The 21,441-nt window shown below is 39.1% G+C and overlaps 1 protein-coding gene and 1 long non-coding RNA gene across 5 annotated transcripts; one reads left to right on the top strand and one right to left on the bottom strand.

The window, feature by feature from the left end:
- The first annotated feature begins 289 nt into the window (after positions 1-289).
- LOC125901610 (uncharacterized) lies at positions 290-13,732 on the top strand. 4 transcript variants are annotated; one of them, XR_007451000.1, is made up of 11 exons: positions 290-813; positions 3,596-3,805; positions 5,411-5,648; positions 5,754-5,866; positions 8,329-8,526; positions 8,848-8,933; positions 10,259-10,509; positions 11,528-11,656; positions 11,841-11,981; positions 12,456-12,567; positions 13,275-13,732. XR_007451000.1 is itself a non-coding variant. In XM_049597343.1 (10 exons), the coding sequence occupies exons 6-10, from the start codon at positions 10,270-10,272 to the stop codon at positions 13,490-13,492; spliced, it is 840 nt and encodes a 279-aa protein (XP_049453300.1). In that variant the 5' UTR covers positions 5,354-5,648; positions 5,754-5,866; positions 6,285-6,423; positions 8,329-8,526; positions 8,848-8,933; positions 10,259-10,269; the 3' UTR covers positions 13,493-13,732. The 4 variants fall into 4 exon arrangements, 2 of the variants coding, with proteins under 2 accessions (XP_049453300.1, XP_049453301.1); XR_007450999.1 differs by lacking the exon at positions 3,596-3,805 and adding an exon at positions 6,285-6,423 and having other exon boundaries at positions 291-813; XM_049597343.1 differs by lacking the exons at positions 290-813; positions 3,596-3,805 and adding an exon at positions 6,285-6,423 and having other exon boundaries at positions 5,354-5,648.
- Positions 13,733-13,907: 175 nt separating this feature from the next.
- On the bottom strand, positions 13,908-20,156 carry LOC125901612 (uncharacterized). The gene is made up of 6 exons (XR_007451001.1): positions 20,008-20,156; positions 19,650-19,797; positions 18,318-18,566; positions 17,484-17,568; positions 16,354-16,621; positions 13,908-16,231 (listed from the first exon to the last, which is right to left on the bottom strand). It is a non-coding gene; the product is annotated as an uncharacterized LOC125901612 (long non-coding RNA).
- Between the last annotated feature and the right edge of the window lie 1,285 nt (positions 20,157-21,441).

The following is a 21,441-nucleotide window of genomic DNA, read 5'->3' as shown; positions in this document are numbered from 1 at the left end:
AGTGCTGTGAGAAATTAAATACACATCTACAACACAGAGGAAAGACACAGCAAATTGGACAGTTGCCTAGATGTGTAGAGCAATATCTAAATATCACACAGTCTAAACAGTTTCTAACATGCATGTTTTTTTTCTTCAATATATATATATATATATATATATATATATATATATATCTATATATATATATATATATTTTTTTTTTATTTTTTTTTTTTATTTTTTTTTTTTTTTTTTTGCCGTTTTGTGACCGTGCATTTTGAAAGTCAGATTTTATAGTACGTCTGTGAACATATCCCTCACTCTCCTTGTCGGATGAAGGAGAAGGTGGCAGCACGGAAAGTGTTTTGGACTCGTGTAAGGTAACGTTACTTCATAATACAATAATTTTGAGCCCGTGGCACGATGCTTCAACATTTTCAGTTTGGCAACGCTGTAATTGCCCTTTGTAACTAACGTGTAACTTTAGCTAACAATGGCGTCGGGCGGGAGGCATCTAGCCGACCTGTTGCGTCAAGTGGCGGAGCACAGTAAGTCCATTCTGTTAGCAGTTATATATTGATATTGACTGATATATAAGCTGCAGTATTAACTTTAACTGGATTAGCCAGCCATGATTACCATGATTCATTACCCTCCCTGTTATTTTTTCATGCAGCACCGGGTGCCGTCGTGAGCGCGCCAAACTCCCCTCCACTGCTAGCTCAACACACGCCGGGACACCCGGTGGACGCATGGGTGCAGATCCCGGGGGGGACGGGGGGGACATGTCCCCCCCAATCCTGACATTGGATCTGCACCCCTGGGTGGATGGTAGGTTTCTGCAATTGACATTTTGACTACCTGTTGTTCAGGTAGTGTTACTAGTTTAACTACAGTTTGTAGTAGTTGGGTGTAGGCATGTGCTGGTTACCGGGTTCAAGGCAAGGTCAACAACCTTTAGTATGTTAGAATGTCTTTTAGGTCGTTTTCACACCTGACCAAGCGGACTTGGTTCGATTGGGGAGCTGAAAGTCGCAACATTGTTGCATTTATCACTTGTTTTGGTTCTGCTTTCACACTGTGATTTCTGAAGCGCACCGAACTTTCTGAGCAGCATCACGTGGTTGAAAGGGGCGCTCCTCAATTGGACAAAGTAGGAGGGGAAATCCTTCATGCTTCGTCACATTATTTTAGGGAATGCTACAAGGTTAGTGAACGCAACTGTTCCTATAATGCTATCATAGCTTGTCAGGGATTGATTCTGTTATTTTTCTAACTTTGACGATTAAGGGTTTAAGGACTGTGACTGTTGGTAGTTGTGATTTGATTTTGTTTAAATATGCCAAATTGTGAATTTATGGGTTATTGTTGTTCAGACAATTCAGCTAAGATAGCTAGCAACTGCTAATGTCAGCGGTCACTTGTTGCCATAGCAACAGTAAACATTCACGTAAGGACTAATGAGCTGTAAATACAGATGCAGAATCAAGCTATATTATAAATACAGATGAGATACGTTGTATTTTAGCACAGAATACATGATTTTAGTAAACCTATAGAAAATAATTTGTTTAATTTGCATAATTTACCATTGAATTTATTCGTACACACTGCGTATAGCGTCATTATGTATATTTGGTCCTGTGTTTGGTCCGGTGTTTGGTCTGGTGAGCTTCACACTGCATACGAACCGAACCAGGGTTCACTTGCAAGCAAACCGAGACCCACGTTTTCAGGCGGACCAGAGTTCGCTTGTTTGATCCGCACCAGAGTTCGGATGAGCTTTCACACCTGCCCAAACGAAGCGGACTATCCGAGGAAACGAACTCTGGTCCGTTTAAAGCGGACCAAACAGCTCTGGTGTGAAAGCGACCTTAGTTTACATTTGGATTACAGATTGTGCCTTTAAAAATGGTAATTCATGTAGATACAGGTGTAAATCCATTTTTTCTGTCTCCTGTAGCAGTACTGAGGTTAATAACCTTTCAACAGTCTAAGAAAACATGTTTATAAAGTTATTGTATAGTGTTAGTGTCTGTATTAATGTATCTGTAAGTCCTTTTATAGCAGGTTTCATCTTGTGTTTTGATTTTAGTATGTTAGGATTTCCTTTAGTTTACATTTGGGTAACAGGTTGTGCTGTTGTGTTATGGTAATTGATCTAGATACAGGTGTAAATCCATTTTTATTATTAAACCATGTTTTTATTTTTTATTTTTTTTTAATTGAATTTAATAGGACAATGTGCACATACATTAGTCACTTCCAAAAAAAATTAGCAGAAAGCTAATTTCCATCTGTAGTACTAAAAACAACATTACACAGACAACAATTTACAAAGTTAATAAATACAACAAATCAACAGAAGACATTCCTATAATAAAGTGCTTTAGTGTAGGGGCAATGTGGTGTGTATTAAAGGAGTTCAGCCTGATACTAGAGCTACTGAGGCATTTAACGCCGGAACAACCTGGTTGACGCGCTTTGCCTTGATCAATGCTCTCATACCACGATTGAGTCAAAGTCCACACCGTTCCTTCGGTTGCACCACAAGTGGGTTTATTGCTTAAAATGTCCATAAACAAACAAAACAGTGGCATGATGAACGTCTCCGTGCCACCGCGGTCAAAAACCGTTTGCCCTTCTGGGTCAGACACCTGACAACGAGAGCAAACAATCCGCCCTGTGTGCACCTGAGCCCCACACATACACTGAGTGAATTACACCCTGACCTCAGAACATTACACAACACATTTAGCTCCTATAGTGTGAGAAAGTGCTTGTAGGTAATATAAAGTGTGGAGTAGTTCGCTGACAATGTCCTAGGAGTCTATGGCAATAAAGTACAGCAGCAGGGATAATACCTAAAAATCAGTAAAATGAATCTACTAAAACCAGTCCGGCCCATGCCGAGTTGGGTGGTAGTTTAACTACATTCAAATCTCAGTAGCTTTGTCAGTACTTAACTACTTTGGGTCATGTAGTTTAGGTAGTTAATTACTAACTATATACTTCTTAGTATTCTCATGATGTTTGTTGACAAACAATATGGCACAATGCCTCAGCTCATTGGCCACAGTTGTCATTTAATGCCAATCACCTGCTATTTGATTTAAATCTCATGTGGTTTGTGACCAAGATGTCTGCGACTGAATACTACGAATTTCCCTATAAATTTAGCGTTTTCCTGATTCCACTTTAACAATTGTTTCTTATCCTACCTTAAAACTTAAAACACATCCTCAGGCTGTTTAAGTGAGGTTTGGCCTGCCCTGGTCCCTAAATCAAACACACCTGCACTTTCCTCAGTATCACTTAAGTTGTACTTCTGTCAATTTCAGATTCAGACTCAGACAACTTTTTGAAAGTAGTTTTAGTTTTACAAGCTAAATGTTCTTGAAAGTAGCTCTGCATTTTGTGATGCCAAATTCCAGACTCCAGTCATACACTTAATCTGAAGAATTTGCACACTGAATATGGAAATCTGGAACCGGACACTTGTCACTACCTGATCAGTAGATTAATTTGCACCATCGTCGGTGGTGGTGGTTTTGTCAGTTGTGTTATTATTTCCTAATATTGATTATTGCCTGTTTTCATCACTTGATCCCAGCCGAGGTTTCAAGAATTTTTGGGCCATATACGAACAGAGGGAGAAGGCCAATGGCAAGGCAGCGATCCCACGCTGTGTCTACACAGCTTTATTCGTATACACATTCTTTCTGCTGTCTGGAGAATAAGAACACAACAGTAGTCCGCAATCGGTTCTCCAAACAGAGACTCACTGCTGCCCGGTTGGGGGATAAGCGTCTCACATTTAAAGGTATGCAAGGCATGATTACAGTGTAGACTCAGTTTTGTGGATGTGAATTTATGATTCAAATTGAAAAGTCACCTTAAAAACATTCAAGGATGGATCACCTGGAAATCTTTTTTTTTTTTTTTTTTAACTAGTTATTGCATTTATACTTTAGTCATCCCCTAGACCAGGGGTCGGCAACCTTTATCATTAAAAGAGCCGTTTGGGTCCTTTCCCCACCATATTAAAACCCACTTGGAGCCACAGGATGTATTTGACCACTAAATTGACAGACACGAAAAACAAGCACGTTGCACCGTATGCACGCCGCTACGGCGTTGCCGCTACGGCGTCGCTTTGAGTTGTGAGCGTGCATGACGCGCGTCTACATGGAGAGTAATGGGTCTGTGCGCGCAAAAGACGCTACATCTGAATGCCCCCCCCATGCCCATACACACATGCTTTAACCAAGGAGGGGGCCAAAAACACCGAGGCGGATGCCTTTGGCTCAGATTGGCAGAAAAAAACCAGCGTTGTAGGATCAGCTGCAGCAGATTCTCTTTCATTAATAAGGGCAACCCCAAATAATGCCAGTTTATATAATGTCTATTTCAGTATGCCGTCATTCCTCATCTGGCGTAGCAGCCAACCCTTAACCAATATGAAACACAAATACATCAGTTAAGGGTCCGATATAGAAAAATATATTTTCAGAATAATAGCTCATTAAATTGTTTCTCTCATCTGGTTAATGTGATTTCTGCCCCTGAACTTCACTGTACAACATATCAGGGTTGTAAGACGTCACTTTGATTTTCACGATTGCAAGCTCTCATCTGTGAGGCGCGAGCGATGTTTTGATGTAGTTCATGGTGGGAAAAAACCTGACGTGGCACATAGTTTGAGTTGCAAAATATTAAAACAAGTTCTATTTTAATGTCACAAGAGCACCTCAATCACCAAATAAATAACTATTTCAGCGAAAATAACTAAATGACCATTATTTGTTCACTTTTTTCCCCCAAAATGAGCTCGCCCTCTCTAAACCACGGGAGCCACAGCAGAGGGAGGAAAGAGCCGCATGCGGCTCCGGAGCCATCGCAGGTTGCCGACCCCTGCCCTAGACTGACAAGAGCTGACATGTTTTTTCTGTCAAAGAAGCTTCGTTGTTCTTCCCGCCCCATAAATTCACCAGGGGTACATTTCAGAAATGAGGTTCAACAAACTCTGAGTGTACCCTGAACTCTGAGTTGATCTACCCTGAGATAGGAAACTTTGAGTTTTCAGTTCCAGAAGAGCGGATTAGAGTTAGCTTAATCAACTCTGAGTAGGTTCACCCTGAGTTAAGCTCGGGCATGACTACAATAAAAAGCCAAATGAAACAGCATGTGTGGCTATGAAAGAGGGAGGGGACAGAGAGAAACTCAAGGTTCATTGAACAAAACCTGCTCCCGACCAGGTAAGGTTCATAGAGTCTGTTACTGCGGTAACCCAGAGCTTAAGTTACCTCCCTTTCTGAAACGGAAAACTCACTTTCCCTCATATCAGGGTTAACAGACTCCTTTAAGTACTTTGTATGTTTGTAATTGCACTTGTTATTTATATTGTTAGCTGTCTTCCTTTTTTCAGGTGGTCAGACAAGTCCTGCTGAGTTCAAGGAATTCCTATTTTCAGCATTTCCGAAACTCAGAGAGGGGGGTGGGTTTGAACTGCTGAAAATATCTGGAACTACCCGAAGTCGCGACCTGGTCCTGTCCCCTGTCCCAACGAAGGCTACCATGTCCAACATCTAAAAGATCCGCAATCCCAGATTGGCCATGCAACAATTTTCATTCGACCTCTTCAACGAAACCTGAATCTGGAGCCTGTAAGTTTCTCACTTAAAAACTGCTGTTCCTTTCTTAAAAAAATGCATAATGAGTATGAATGAGAGTTAAATCATTATTTTTGTGTGGAATTTTCTCCTCTACAGATTTCTCAACCTGAATGCAGCGGTGAGCTTATTGGACCACCTCAAAAGTGTGTCACATGTGGTGAAGTATTCCCATTTTCAGCAGTCAAGGACCACAGTGATGAATGCATGAGGTATGGCTCTACAGAGCTTAAGTATTCCATTTGTAAGCACGTTGCATGTGTAGTCATACATCAGACATGAGGCATAAGGCAGTGAGAGTCCACCACCAGCCAACATTTGTAGAGCATCTTGATAGTGTGTGTCTCTGTGTGTGTAGGACCAACCTTGTAGTGCAATATGTACAGTGGGTTCAGAAAATATTCAGACCCCTTCACTTTTTTCACACTTTGTTATGTTGCAGCCTTTTGCTAAAATCGTTTAAATTTATGTTTAATCTCATCAGTTGACTACACTCCCCCATAATGACAAAGTGAAAACAGACATTTTGAATTTTTTGTAAATTTATTAAAAATTTAAAAATGAAATATCCCATTGTGGTGGAAAATTGTGACCTGTCTTCTGATCTTCTGGTTTTTCAATTGTCCCAAGTCTTCACAGCCCAAAGAGACTGGAAATATGCAGATCTTGCCTTCAAAATAAAAGCGCTGAACGATGGTACAAATATGGACATTACTTCAGGACAGTAACAGTAGAAGTCTGCATGTCGTCATGGCACGTGTATCCATGGGTATGGACTAGTAACATATAATATAACATAAAGAAGTGGGCGTGGCTTAGCCAGGAAGTGGGTGTTTTTTTCACCTGAAATTGATGAGTTGATCAGAAGTTGCTACTGTTTATTTATTGTTGATTAGAAAACTATTAATATAGCCTCTGAATTTAGCTTCAGATAAATGTTTTTGATCACAAGAGTAAGAGAACTGTTTACAGAAAAAAAGGTTTTATAAACACAGAACACAACATGAATAACTTGAGTGAATCATTGAACATATGCAGTATTACAAGGTTTGATGTAAAATGCATGAACTATGCATGAGTTTTCATACTCCGGTGTGTAGCCTAATCACTTTTTTTTTTTTTACAATGTGTAATCACGGGGGCGTGTAGCTGTGTGTGATTGAGAGAGAGAGAGAGGAAAAGAAATAAAAAATAATAATGTTCTTTGTGTATTATTCAGCAAATACGGGTGGTGGTGAGGTGTTTGAGTGTGCGTATCTTACGTTGTTACGTGTTGTCATGATACCAAAATCTTTGTTTCGGTACCAATACCAATATGAATTTCGATACTTTTCGATACTCTTCAGTACTTTTCCTAAGGAAAAGTCCTTTTGGATACAAACCTTTAGAACAATAAATAGTAGGGGTGTAACGGTACCAAAAAAATCATAGTTCGGTAAGTACCTCGGTACGGACGTCACGGTTTGGTAACTCAAATGTTCCACCAAGTTTTTTTTGTCTCGTGTTGATCCAGGTGTTGTCATACACACCACTTGCACAATATATGCTCCAATAGGAACAAGGAAGGCATTTGTGTGCATAAATGAATTAAATAAATGAATGAATTGAATCAATTTAAAAAGTACTGGTATTTTCCAAATGCAGTATAGTACCCTTTGGAATACTCTAGTACTGCGGTACTATTTTAGTACCGGTATACCATGCAACACTACTTACGTTTAAGTGATAGACAGGAGCAGCACTGAGCTCCGTGTGTGTGTGTGTGTGTGTGTGTGTGTGTGTGTGCGTGTATGTGTATGAGAGACACCAAGTGGTGAAAGTTTACTGACGTTAAGCTATTTCTGAATTGTAGAGGTGGTTAAACGGTGTCATGTTACATTACGATGAAAATAAGTTAACATTTAAAATTGTATCAGGGCTTAAGCCCCAGTAAATGACTAGGCAATGCCGATGCTATGCTATGAAGTTAGAAAAATCTAGTAAAAAGTAGGCTGCTGGAGATGTTTTAATGTCCCTGCCAGTGTATAAGAAAACTATATGAACACCAAACATTATGACAAACAGCATCTGTTTGATGTTTTAAAATGGGCCCAAATGTTCCTCTTTTGATTCCAAAGAAGTTACTGTTAAAGCCAAACTGTGTCTGCATGTCCTGGATATTGGTTCAAAGGAACTGTTGAATTGGAATTTTTAAAATTTTAATATGACCTTGCGGTATTTTTGTAATTGTGTCTTGCAATATGAAAAATAAATTAAAAAATCATCTCTATTTATTAAAGACCATCACAGTGCAGAGTTGAGGGACAAATGGAGGTAGCCACAGAAAGTGCACCCCCCACCCCCCTCAAAGTGAAGGTAGATCTGTGAGCATGCTGACAAGACCCCAGGAGAGTCAGACAGCAAGGGCCAGCAACAGAGACAACTCAGTGCCACGTCAGGGAAATGTGCCAGCCTCAGTACCGCCTCAGCCTCCACCGCAAGCGTCTACTGCTCAGATCATTTATCTCACTGAGGAGAGTCACATTTCTGGTCTGTTACATTAAATGTTCACATTGCATGTTTTATTGTAGCAATTTGTTGTTCTCTCTCTCTCTCTCTCTCTCTCTCTCTCTCGCTCGCTCGCTCATATATATATATATACAATTTATATTTACTCATTTTTAACTGTGTTTAGATTGGAAAACAGAGCCAGATACCACAAAGGCAGCAAAAAGATTCGAGGAAGACATATTAAATCAGCATGCGACCGGAAAACCACTAAGTCTGGCCGTGGACGTTGGAGACAGCACAGAGGACAGGGAAAGGGAAATCCTTTCTTTTTATAAGATGGCGCATGTTGAGTGGGCTTGCCCTTTGACTTGCACACTGAGGGGTAAATGTGTTACACACTTTAAAAAAACTGTTTTAATCGCCAAAATTATTATTTATGTATTCATTCAGCCTATACATATAAATTGTGTTTACTGTTAAATCAAATCACAAGGAAAATAACAAAGATGGACAGACTCATTAAAACAACATAAATTAGACCGGAATGTGCAGGCTCAGTGACAGCAGTTATACACAGGTAGAAAATGATTATTGGGAATATTATGCAGAAGTATAGGTGTTTTATTCTTTAGTTAACAAACTACATTTCCATAACTATATTTTCAGTTCACTGATATATGTATTGTGTGTTTTGTTTGCTTAGGAGATCCAGCAATTGGTGATGGTGTAACTCGCCATTTCTTCGCAACAATCATGTCCAAACTTCAGTTGGTTTTGATCTCAGTTTTGGTAAGTTTTTTTTTTTTTTTTTTTTTTGTTCTATCCATTTCTTTCATATATATATATAGGGGTGTAACGATACCTCGATGTGAATCGATTTATCGATTCAGTGATCAATTCAATATCATCGATGCAAAGTGAAAATATCGATCCTCATCATCCAGATATGCCTTTATTTTTAAACTGACCTGCTTTTTTACCCACAAAAACTGAACTACAACTCTAAAGCCCCGTTTACATGGGTCCAAAAATCCTACTTATAATCAGATTGATAGGTCAATCGGATTCAAAATGTCTCATGTAACCACTTTAGCGGATCCGATTCACCCGGATCTGATTAAATTTACAATCGGATTGAAAGAGGTAGTCTACGCCGATTGATAATCAGCTTGATGCCGCATATAAACAGCTGAATAGAGTGGATTCGGTTGATGGAGTGGATTATTCATTCTGTGCATGCGCTCCCTAGTACATAGGAGTCACGTATTGACGTTCGCGGGAAATAGGAAACAGGAAATACGTACACGGTTGTCCGCCCCAATGGTGTCATCCTCTTTACCCTTACCAAAGAGTATATGCGCACGAGATGATGACGGACAGAGAGGATCATCATCTCGTGCGCATATACTCTTTGGTAGAGACAACCAGTGCTTGCTGTGTACTTTTCGTCCACTGGCTCCGAGTTTTTTGCGGAGGAAGGGGCAAGCTGATCATTCCAGGTAACAAATAGTACAGTGTTCTTCTCCTGGCCAAATATCTCTTGAGGATAATGAACTGCTGAGACCGTAGAGCCGCAAATAAATGAAAACACAACACAATAAGCGTCCCCAACAAAACATGACGTGGATCCATTTCTCCAGATGTAAACACAGAAGTGCACCTCTTCTCTTGCACATTTGCAGGTAGTGGGAGAGAGACCTTTTGCGCATGTCAAAGAAACTACATAATCGGCTTCAGCTGGGGCCATGTATACGCGGATTCAACGTGGATCGCTTTATTTAGCGTTCATGTATACAGATCGAATCAGATTAATTTAATCTGACTGTTTTCAATCAGATTGAGGAAAACACTGCATGTAAACATGGCTTAAGAGAGCGATGAGTATAACAGGTCTATTTTTATTGTTTTTATTAAAAAGAATAGATCGTTTTTCATTTAAATCTCTCGAAGAGCTCAATAATAAAATTGTCAAATCATATTTTAGTTGCTTTCTATGAATTGATATACTGTAACTGATGTAACTGATTGTGATTTACTCTACCAGTGCTGTATGGCAGCGGAATATCTATATCAATTCTGTTACCTTCTATGTGGTTTTCTTCTGTTATTTTAAGTGCCAGGGGGAATGCTCCTGTTTGAAGGTGAAAAAGACCACTTGATTCCCTCCACTTCCCATCTCCTTCTGGAGAGTGACTTTTTCGTTGTTGCTGGCCGAATGATTGGACACTCCTTTCTGCATGATGGGCCATGCCTAGGTGGACTGAGCCCCGCAATTGTACATGTGCTCTTTGGTGGATCCCCAGAAGAAGCTACAATAGATATTAAGGATTGTGCTGACCTTGATATCCGTGAGACAATCAAGTTGGTATGATCATGTTTTACAAAAACCTTTTTATTGATAGTAAGTAGGGGTGGGGTACTAATGTTAGAGTATCTGACATCAGGAAAAAAATATAAATGAATATTTTTCATAGTAATTGCAATTTGAATACTGCTTATTCAGCAGAGTGACAGATGCCACTCTAGAATGTTTTGTGAGCAAACATGGTTTTATCAAATAACTGCTTGAGGAATTTTATGCTGATAACAAATGGAAATAAAATAGTTGTACATGTAATTTGAGATCAGTCAATGGTTTTTCAGATTTAATTATTAAAAATAAAATATTAACATATTTAATAGTGCCCCTTTCACACATGCAGTGTTTCATCACGCACCTCTTTGGATAATAATATAGTTTCTATCAGAATTGCTCACCTATATTTCCATCGCAAAAACATTTATTTACCTGCAACTCTGTCTGCACAACAGACCATGCTCGTCGCCCGCATATCCCAATCCATTCTTTCACACATATACTTTTCTTTTTCTGCCTTGTCTTTTGCTGCAAATCAGTGCACTCCTGCTGCTTGTTTTCATGACAAAACATACTTTGGAAACCAGACAGAGTCGTCTCGGATTTCTCCTGGTGACAGATCTTTAATGTGTGACCTCCATTTACAAAAAAGAAAGTTGTGTAAGGTGAACAGTACAGCAATCTGATCACTGTGAAAGTGGTGTAGTGTGTCTGTGGCTTAGCTGCATTGTTTTGACTGGACCTGAACGCTGTGAAGCTAACGCTAATGGGAGAGAGGACTTCCTGTATTTTCTTGTAAAATAAAAGCAGTTTTATTTATGATGAAAAGCTTAAAAACGGTGAATTACAACCACAGCGTACTTTGCACGACGGACAATCTCCTGATGGGTGCTACATGTGTGAAAGGGCGACTCCGGACTATGTCCAGACTTGATCCTCCACACATTGACTGGAGTTTATATGTGAAAGGGGTTTAAGTCTTCTTGGGATATTAAATGTTTATGTTAAATGTTATTTTCATTATTAGCTGGATGGCACAGCAGAATTATCGTCTGAAGATAAGCAGGCTATCAATGAGCTGGCAATGTCCTGGGATTTGCCACGAGTCACATCTGAGAACAGGAGATGGCTGCTTGACAAACTGCTCCTCCATGCTGTGAGTATTCTGTACTTAAAAGGTCATAAATCCACTGACTGATCAGTTTGATTTTTGATGGACTGGGTTTTGGCTTTTTTCCCCCCACAAGATGCACAAATGGATGCTGATGGGTTTGTTGAGATATGTCTTGAAGATTAGTAAGGATTCTTGCCTTTTCTGTTGTGATTCAAATATTTTGCAGGTCCTTGGAAGAACCTCCAGACAAGTCAAGCAGTTAAGACGGGGTTTAAAGGAGACGCTGATCTGGCCTTTGTTAACAGAGAGGAAAGACACAATTCCACTCCTTTTACCAAGAATGTCTGACATGCAGTGCACTCCACAGGTAAATGCACAAACTCAAACAATCCTAGCCCATGGAAGTTGGTCTTATTTTGTAATTGAATCTGAATCGATACCCAGCACTACTTGCAGCCCTTCTCAGGAGAGACCTGAAACTTGTAATGCGCTAAATTGTCATCATTGCATCACTTTTACATTCAGCTATACTTACAATGTCATTGCATGAGCAAATACTGCTCAAACATGATCATCTTGAAGTATCTGCAAGGTGATTTTGCTATAAATTAATGAACATCAATGGCTGCCTGAATGGAAAGGAAATCAATCAAAAAAACGTATGGATGATTTGGAAAATGGTCAGCAGAAATGGATAGTATTTTTTAGTTGTTTTCCACATGCAAAACTATCAGTATGTTTCTTTAGACACATTAAAACCTGACCATGCCCTTACAACACTACAACTGTAATCTGTATGGAGAAGCAGGTGTTAATTGTTTTCAAAAAAATGTTTTGTCAGATGGTCTTGGACAAGATTAACTGGTCAACACAAGACGAAGAAGAAGACAGTGATGTGTCTTTAGAAGATGCATGTCGGGCCACAGGATTCCTAAGAGCATTTATTGAAAATGGTAAGTAATAGGGGTGTAACGATACATTGATATGGATCATAACATTGATTAAGTAATAAACAATCCAATATAATCATTGTAAAGTGAAAATATTTATCAATATCATCATCTAGATGCACCTTTTGTATTTTGAAACTGTCCAGCTTTTTAACCGCAAAAACTAAACCACCACAAAAGAGCGACGAGTATACTAATATATACAATCTTTACAATTTCTATTAAAATGAATAGATTGTTTTTAATTTAAATGTCTAGAGGAGCTTGAAAATTGTCAAATCATATTTTAGTTGCTTTTGGTGAGTTGATATACTGTAAATGAAATGTGCATATGATATCGTCTCCTATCGCAGTCTCTTGAATTGAATTTAAATCATATCATGGTAGACTTTGTGAGTATGTTTGTTTGTGTGTATCAGCAAACATAGCGTTCTCCAAAGAATTGCTGTACTATTGTATTGTGATGAAACTTATGATTTACATTCCCAGAAAGTAAATGTGTATTTACCCTCTGTAATGGGGACAGAAATTAGTTGGTGACACGAGTGTGCTAATTTTCTGCTCAACTGTGGGATGTCTGCTATAGTAACATCCCACAGCACAATTGAATTAAAATTTTGTGGTGAATCTTTTGTTTCTGCATTAATAACTGCTGTTGTTCCAAAATCATTCGACAACTGAAAAAAATATTTTCTTCTCTCCTGTGGTAGCTTCTTCAGACATTCTTGGAAAACTTGTGCCGTTCTGGGTGGGCTGGAATGTGCTTCCCAGAGAGTTGGATATTGAAGTGGTGGAGAGCAACTTCTTCAAGTCATCTACCTGCTTCCACCTGCTTAAAATCCCAGGGCATTTTAGTACACACAGCTTCTTCGAAAGAGACCTCCTTGCCGCAGTTTGTAGTGTCGACAGTGGCTTTGGATTGGTCTGAGTAGACTGTTACTCAACATGTGTCTAGGTCTCTTGGTTGTAACACTGTCAAGTAGGCTGCACACGATCAGAATTTTTGGGCCGATCAGATCGGCGGAAAGCCTACTGTCAAGTTAAAATGGGGTATTGTTAAAGGGTATTGTTCAAAAATCTCCAGGACCTCTAAAATTTCCTTTAGGACCAACAATCAGGAAATGAAAAAGGTTTGTTTAATTTTCTAACAATAATGATCTAAAGTGCACTTCTGTTCATGTACTTCAAACTTGTGAATGGTCTTGGAAATAAAATTATGGGTCCTTAAGTCATTGAAAAGTGTTTAAATTTTGTCTGTGAGAAAGTGGGGGAACCCTGACCACTGCTTAATAAAGCACGAGGTTGTTTTTTTTTTTTCGTTTTATATGTAAAACGTTTGTGGGTACAAAAAGTAGTTCAACAACAACAGTTGATTATGAATGAATAATTCAACCCCAACCCCACTTACATGAACACCAGGTCTCTCCAGTGATTAAAGCTTGGGTGCTTCTGTTCAGTATTCATTCAGAGCTGAGCTTTTTTCATTTCACCTGACTGAAACGTAACATTTCAGTTCATTGGTAATTCATTATTTCCGCAAATCTGTTACAAAATGTGTTGTTTAAAGAACAAACTGATGCTCATGCATACTAATACGCAACAATTGCTTCCAAACAACAACTTTTCATGTACTTCAGAAGTAACTTTTGATAAGATTGGATCTTGATTAAGAGGCTCTAAACAATATTTAATTCTACATTAAACTTGGAGTTACAGGTCAAAGTAGCTTTGGCAGTTTGGCCACTTTTTGTGACACTGTTGGGGATTGTTTTTATTGCAACTCCTTAAAAATATAGGAGGGTTAAATCAAAAGACTGGACCAAGTCCATCACATATCAAAGACTTAAATCACATCACACTGCCTGACTTCATCTAATTCAGATGTTCAGTCAGTCACTTATGAAACTCAATTGTTTTCATATCCTTCTCTTACCATGTAAAGACTATAGGAGTGTTCAATGTTATCACATTCTATCCTTACCCTTCTTTTCAGATCACAAACACCCAACCTTAATCACCCCAGAGGTCCTAAACACAACATAATAATATTTCATGTAAACAGATTACATTGACAAAAGCTCTATAGAAACTTAACTAGTAATATAAAGCACAGCATACAAACACACAAGAAAAAAATTTGAGTTTCCCAAGATGGCACACAAGCTGTGTAAACAATAACAGCAACTCTTGTACAATGTACTGCAAAAACAACACGAGGATACAGCTGGGGATAATCTGAACATCACCTCATAGAAGTGTTGCTTTCACCGTTTACCTTGTGTTTACTTAAATGTTCCGTCAGTTTAATATTTCACACTGATGAAGCCAGTCAAGATGGCGTTTCTTTTAACTGGGATCAACACACCAAACCCACATGCAGCAGGTACAAGTGCAGCCACACGTTGGTCACTCAGTGTTTTAAGACCAGCAATGTTGCTGCATCACGACTCTTATTATAACAGAGCGAACACGTCTATGGCTGTGAAATCTAATGATGTTACAGGTCTTTGATGCTGTCACAGGTTCATCTCTACACTCTGCAGTGTGCTTACATGCATTTCAGTAATTGTTACACATCAACTATTTGTCGCAGGACTCCAGATTTTTAGTGTGCATTAAAGGTTTTCATTCACATATACATAGTGTACTGTTCAGAAGAATCTGATGTTAACTGGTCACTGCTGCTGACTCACCCCAAGTAAGACTGAGATCAGATCAACTATCACATTTCATTGTAGCTATCTTTGAAGAAACAAAGAAGAGGAGAAGCATGGAGGACCGAGATGAAGCGGGGGGGTCTGACCCAAAGGTCTGGACTTCATTTGTGGTGGTCTGAATTCTTAAGTCCAACACTTGACAACTGGTTGCAAACCAGCAGTGGATTCACAGGCTAACGTTTGATTGGGGTAAATCAGTTTTCCCCCAAAATCACACATTAATGCAGAATTTCCACAGGTTTTTCCAACCAACCCAGTTTCATCTGCATTCCCATTCAGCTCTTTCAAAAAAAGATATCAATAGAAAGTACAGAGGAAAATGTTAAGAGGGGCAAAACCTAACTGGGTAACCACACAAATAAATATTATAGATGGGAAACACTTGGTCTTGATTTTGAAGCTATACAGTGGAGGTCCCTTATGTTGAAAATATGGCAGGTTCTTTATAGGCTGTTGTACTCTTCATTAAGGATGAAACCAAAAGGCTTACTGAGGAAGAGTGAAAGACAGCCAGTGGAAGTAGAGTAATGTTAGTAGGGGTGGGAATATTCAGTTACCTCACCACAGTATGACTCAATGTTTGCATGATACATAAACATGTATTGTTTTATAGAAATGACTCCTATTAAAGCAGGTCCAGAAATGTGGAGTAGTAGAAACATTCCATTAGTCCAAAAAATTCTAATATCGTCTTGAACAATAAAGAACATCAAATGATGAGGCAATGACCAGGATCACATCTGAGTGGCTCTGGAGAAAAAAAAGATATAATGTGGAAGTCAAGGCCAGCGACAGGACATGAAGACTTCACATGATGGCACACTCTCTGGAGGACACCTGGCCTGTTTGTGCCTCTTCCTCCTCTTCCTCTCCGTTCTCTACCTCCACCTGAGTCTTGGTTACACTCCTGCTGGCTTGGTTACACTCCTGACTCCTCGCCATTTGTTTACCTGGTAACATAATAGTACCTAGTTAAAAAAAAAAAATCAAAAATTTGTTCAATGTTCAAAATTACCCTAAATTATTTATGAAAATAAAAATCCTATCATACACAAAAATACTGAATTCTAACCTGCATGGGGTCCTGCTGTGCCTCATGCTCATGGCGAGTCCACAGTTGAAGTGGGGACTGATTTCCCTCAGTTCTCAGTCAGTGGCAGTTCCAGCCATGCTGGAAACTCTCAAGGCGTCTCTGAATGTGAGACATGAAGCACCAGTGTAGAGCATAGAGGTGCACTTCGTTGTCCGGATTTAGGAGGCCTTCTCTCTCAAGGTTGGTAAAGATTGTGTAGAACAGATCAAGCGCTCCCACATAAACGTCTCTCCAGAGCCTCTCTATTCTGATGGAAAAAAGGAAAACCACATCATTCTCTGAAAATTTCTGTATTAGACTTGCTGTAAGCGTGTAGCATACAACATAGGTTACACACAGTATTATGCAAGAAGAGTGTGAGGAGGTGGATGACAAAATTTAATTCAATATTTAGTTTTTGGTTCCTCCTGCAGGTTCTGGTGCTTCTTTTAAAGGCGCTCTCAGCCTTCTACGCGAGTCACTTGTTGATCTACTCTAATTTTTAAGTCTTCAATTACGATGCTTTTGGGAAACGCATCTAAACTTAAGAAGGATTTTAAGTTTGATTTTGCGACTATCTCAGCCTTAAGATAGTTTTGGGAAATGAAAGTCAGAACTGTAGGAAATACATTATGTTCTGTATTCAATATTCAGTCTCAATAACCAATAAAGGTTCATGGGGGACAAGACAGAATGCAGTTATTCTTCTGTGTAAGTATTCTGCTCTTGCTTTGTTCTGGTTAGCTTAGCAGATAGCTAACATAAAATCCTCATAATAAAGACTCAGGAAACCGGAGTAAAGTTGAGGCCTTTAGTGAAGATTTTCCCATTTTGTAAAACTGTGGAAACATACATACATGGCATTACAAGCTGGCCAGATACATATATATGAACATAAAACTCAAATTCTGCGTACAGCTATCTCTAAAGAATAAAATAAGTAGCTTTGATGCTAACTAGGCCTGCAAGCCATTTAACACAGATGTTAATGGACAATGCTGTTAGCACTTTGCATCTATTACTACAGCCTAACTGTAAAACTACAAACACTTAACAACAGACATACGTAAGGATTACATCCCAGTAGGCATTTATATGTCACAAAAACTCCAGAAATAATCTTTACTTACAGACTTAGACCCTCAAAATCTACCAAAAGCAGCAAGGGGAAAGGAACTGCAGCATGTCTTCTCAATAGGCAGAAACAACAGAAGCCTACAGCAAGAGAGGAGGGTCAAAGGTAGGAACTCAAATACAATAAACGTTTGTACCACTAGGGGGCTCCAAAGCACCACATGTGGGGCAGAACAGTAAGAATGCATTTTTAAGTACAGCTAAGTTAAAATGAGATGACTGGGTTAGTTAGATCAATTTGGGGTCTATGAAAGTTACAATCTCTGAAGCTCAAAATGATCTGTGTTACTATACCTTTACCAAAGAGGGAGAAACTATCTATTGAAACACTACGAGGCATTATTATAATAAAAACATAAATGTTGGTTATTTTGCAAATTACTGAACAGTACAGTAGGGCTGGGTGATTTGGACAAAATCGAATGACACTATATTTTTGACCAAATACCTTGATACTGATACTGTAACAATATTGTAGGGATGACTGTTAGTGCTCTCACAAAATATTAACACAATGAGATTTTTGATAAAGAAAATTACTTTTAAAAAAATCACTTTACTGTAATGCAGAATTTAAAACCAGGAAAAGACAACACTTATGCCATATAATATTATGATATATAAATCTAAAGACAATATAAAAACATTTAGCGTACATATGGCCACATAAATATTGTATTAAGACAGACTTGAAAATTATCCTTTAATTAAACAATAATGGGCAGGATAAAACTTCAGCCCCATGAAAAAAGTGAAAAAGTTTGTGTTGCCATCTTTTCCAAAAAAAAAAATACTATATAGATAAATGTTTGATTTAAAAAAAATGTTACCTTTGATTATGGACACTCCTTCCAGCAATATGTGAATTCCTGTCAAGTCCTCTATTAGCCACCATGTAGCGTGCAACGTCAACATTTTCCCCTCCTTTATCTGACCTCACACGTGATGGCACACCGTAGACATTGACAGCTTCTAGAAAGCTTCTCAGGACTGTTGCTGCGCGATTGTTGGTGGTGGCCTTCAGGTACACAATGAGACGACTAAAGCCATCGATACCGCCATGCACGACAAAACGCCATCTGAAAGATATGGACATAGATTAAGAGCAATACCATTACCTGTATCATACATCTGTGTGCAGGCCTACGCCGGTGTTACACAGTGATCTACCTAAATCAAGCTTTTGGTATTGTGTTTCAAATGTCTTGAATAAACATTACATGTTACCTCAAAAACCCACTCAAATACAGGTCTTGATTAACTCAGTTCTAGGTCACCAGCAGTTCAAATACATAATATTTTAAGTTGCACTTTTTATAAAACACTCACACCCAAATAAGTGGATTTATTCAATTTATGGTTCTGTGGAGTGTTTAGATTAAAGCAGTCCTTTAATCAATTGTTTCCAAACCTTACTGGCAAGTGTGCCCTTAAAATAAAACAAAGTCCCTCTGGGACCAATAGTGGTGTGTGGCAAATTTTATTGAGGAAGCCAGAAAGCTTGGTATGGAGATCATGGTGCCATATGATAGTGATCATATAAATCACTCAAAGATATCACAGTTACTGAAGTAACCATTCAGTGTTGATCCTGAACTAAATCTGATTGGCTAAATGAAATCAGAGGAGGCGAATCTGGCCTCCTCTGATTTCAACGACCACTAAACAGAGCAGAGAACATCAGATACACATTGTAATGCATGAAGAGCAGAGGGGCGCTGTTTCTCTCACTGCAGCTAAAGAAGAAAATATGATAATACATGGAACGTTTGAAGGGCAATGGCAAAACTGTAAGACAATAATATAACAATACATTTCATTTTATTTATCATATATTTATGGGGAAGTCAGGCTTCCTTTGGCCCCTGGGAGAAACTGCCACTGCCTGGAACCCCTTGTCGCATGTTGCATTTAACTATCAGTCTTCTGTATCCTATCCTGTCCTATCATCTCGCAACCCCTTTGATTAATCCAGTGACCCCTTGTGGGAGTCACGACCCTCCTGTTGGAAACCACTGCTTCAATTCACACACCATGAATAAATCAAAATCTTAGTTGACAACACAGGATAAAAAGTATCTGGTTTTCAAGGCTAGGATTATTCACTGGACTAAGGTTGCTATGATATTTTGTAAAACTAGTTTATGATGTTCTACACACACCTTATCAATTTATGATTGCCATCGATGTGCCACAAACTGTTTGGTGCTGGTACAGAGTACCTCCTGCGCCTTCGTGGGTTTAGCTGAAGGGTGCGCATCAAAACTCCATGAGGATCCACGCGCTGCATGGATTCCTGCACACGTTGCCCTACAATATGCAAAAAAAGGACACAGAATTAGGTGTACTCCAAAACCAAGCTGACCCTTTCTCAGTCTCCCAATTAAGTTACAAGCAGACTAAGAGCAGCCTGGCAGTAAATAAATCGACTTATTTCCCATGTTGTCAGTATATCAGCAAGAACCCCAAATGCCAACCTGTTGGTAAATTACCTCCAGATCCCAATGGGTAACGACTTACTCTGTATGCGGATGCCTTGTGCATTCAGGTGCCCAAGCATCATTTTGTATCCACAGTTTGGATGGTGCCGCAGAATCTGAGTCACCGTTTCATCAAGATCTTTGTCGTCCAGTGGAGTCAACAGATCATGGACTCTGATCATCAAAAACATACAGTTAACATGACACAAATATTACCACAGTACAAACAGATTATAGTGATCTCAAGAGGGCAGTTGCTCTGGCATTAGCTTAGCTGTCATTAAAAGTAAACCTGTGTTGTCTGGAATGAATGCACTTGGTCTCTATCTAAAACCTGTTTGACTTATGCTGTAAAGCAAACGTGGTCTAAGAGAGATTTACATCAAGTTAAGCCAGTTTTATTTATAGCTCAATTTCACACATTTGCCTCAATGGCCTTTACAATATGTACAGCAATAGAATATCTTCTATCCTGAGATCTTCAATATGGATACGGAAAAACTTGTAGGAAGAGCAACAGAGGAGAGATCCCTCTTCCAGAATGGACAATAGATGCTATTAGAAAAGATCAAGATAAGATCTTAGAGTTACCTTGACACACCCAGCACACACATGCATTCTCAATTGTTGGGCAATAACGTCACTACAAGTAGCGGCATTACTGGTTAAGCTACATTTGTCATTATCATGGTGTTAGCGTCACTAGTTTTTTAATCAAATAGCTTTTCAGTAGTGAAGGTCTTTTATTGATTAATTTGTGTGGTGGCTTTCACACAAGCTATATTTTCACAAGTATTTCTGAAGTTCAAGTGAAGTGGAGCATTCTGCCACAGTATAAAATAAACAGAAAACATTTGTGTGTGTGTCCAGGTCATTTGCTGTCTCTGAGGTTGTGGCATGTCAATACATACTGGGAAGCAAGATATGCCCTGTCTCCTTCTCTTTTCTATCATAGCCAGTATTAACTTTTTCAGCAATTTGTGCTCTTCTGTGGGATGGGTCTAGCCTTTACTCCCCACATGTATCAGTGAGCCTTGGGTGCCCATGACCCTGTCGCCTGACAACTTTGGTATCTACTGACAACTGTGTAACAGGAAAACCCCACAAGACCTGCTATGACTGCTGCAAAAATAAAAAATAAAAAAAAATAGCGTACAGGCTTCATAGTCTATGTAGTAATCGGAATGTGAAGGGGAATATGAGTATTGTGTATCAAAAAGCTGCCACAGAACTAATCTATGGACACATCTAGTGACACTAACGTTAGGCTACTTGATGACAAACAGGACAGTAACAAAGTGGGACACCTGTGAACTGTTCAGTCACGGAAAACAGAATGAAATATTGATAGACCTATTTAATATTAACATTAATGTAAATGCGCCTTCTCCGGAATCGGGTTGATATATTAATTCGGCGTCTCCAGTGCATCAACACATTAACGTTATTCTCTAGCCGCAGCCGCGCTTCATTT

The sequence above is a fragment of the Epinephelus fuscoguttatus genome, linkage group LG15 (genome assembly GCF_011397635.1).
Source record: "Epinephelus fuscoguttatus linkage group LG15, E.fuscoguttatus.final_Chr_v1".
Taxonomy (NCBI): Eukaryota; Metazoa; Chordata; class Actinopteri; order Perciformes; family Serranidae; genus Epinephelus; species Epinephelus fuscoguttatus.
This window is presented reverse-complemented; position numbering and strand designations above follow the sequence as displayed.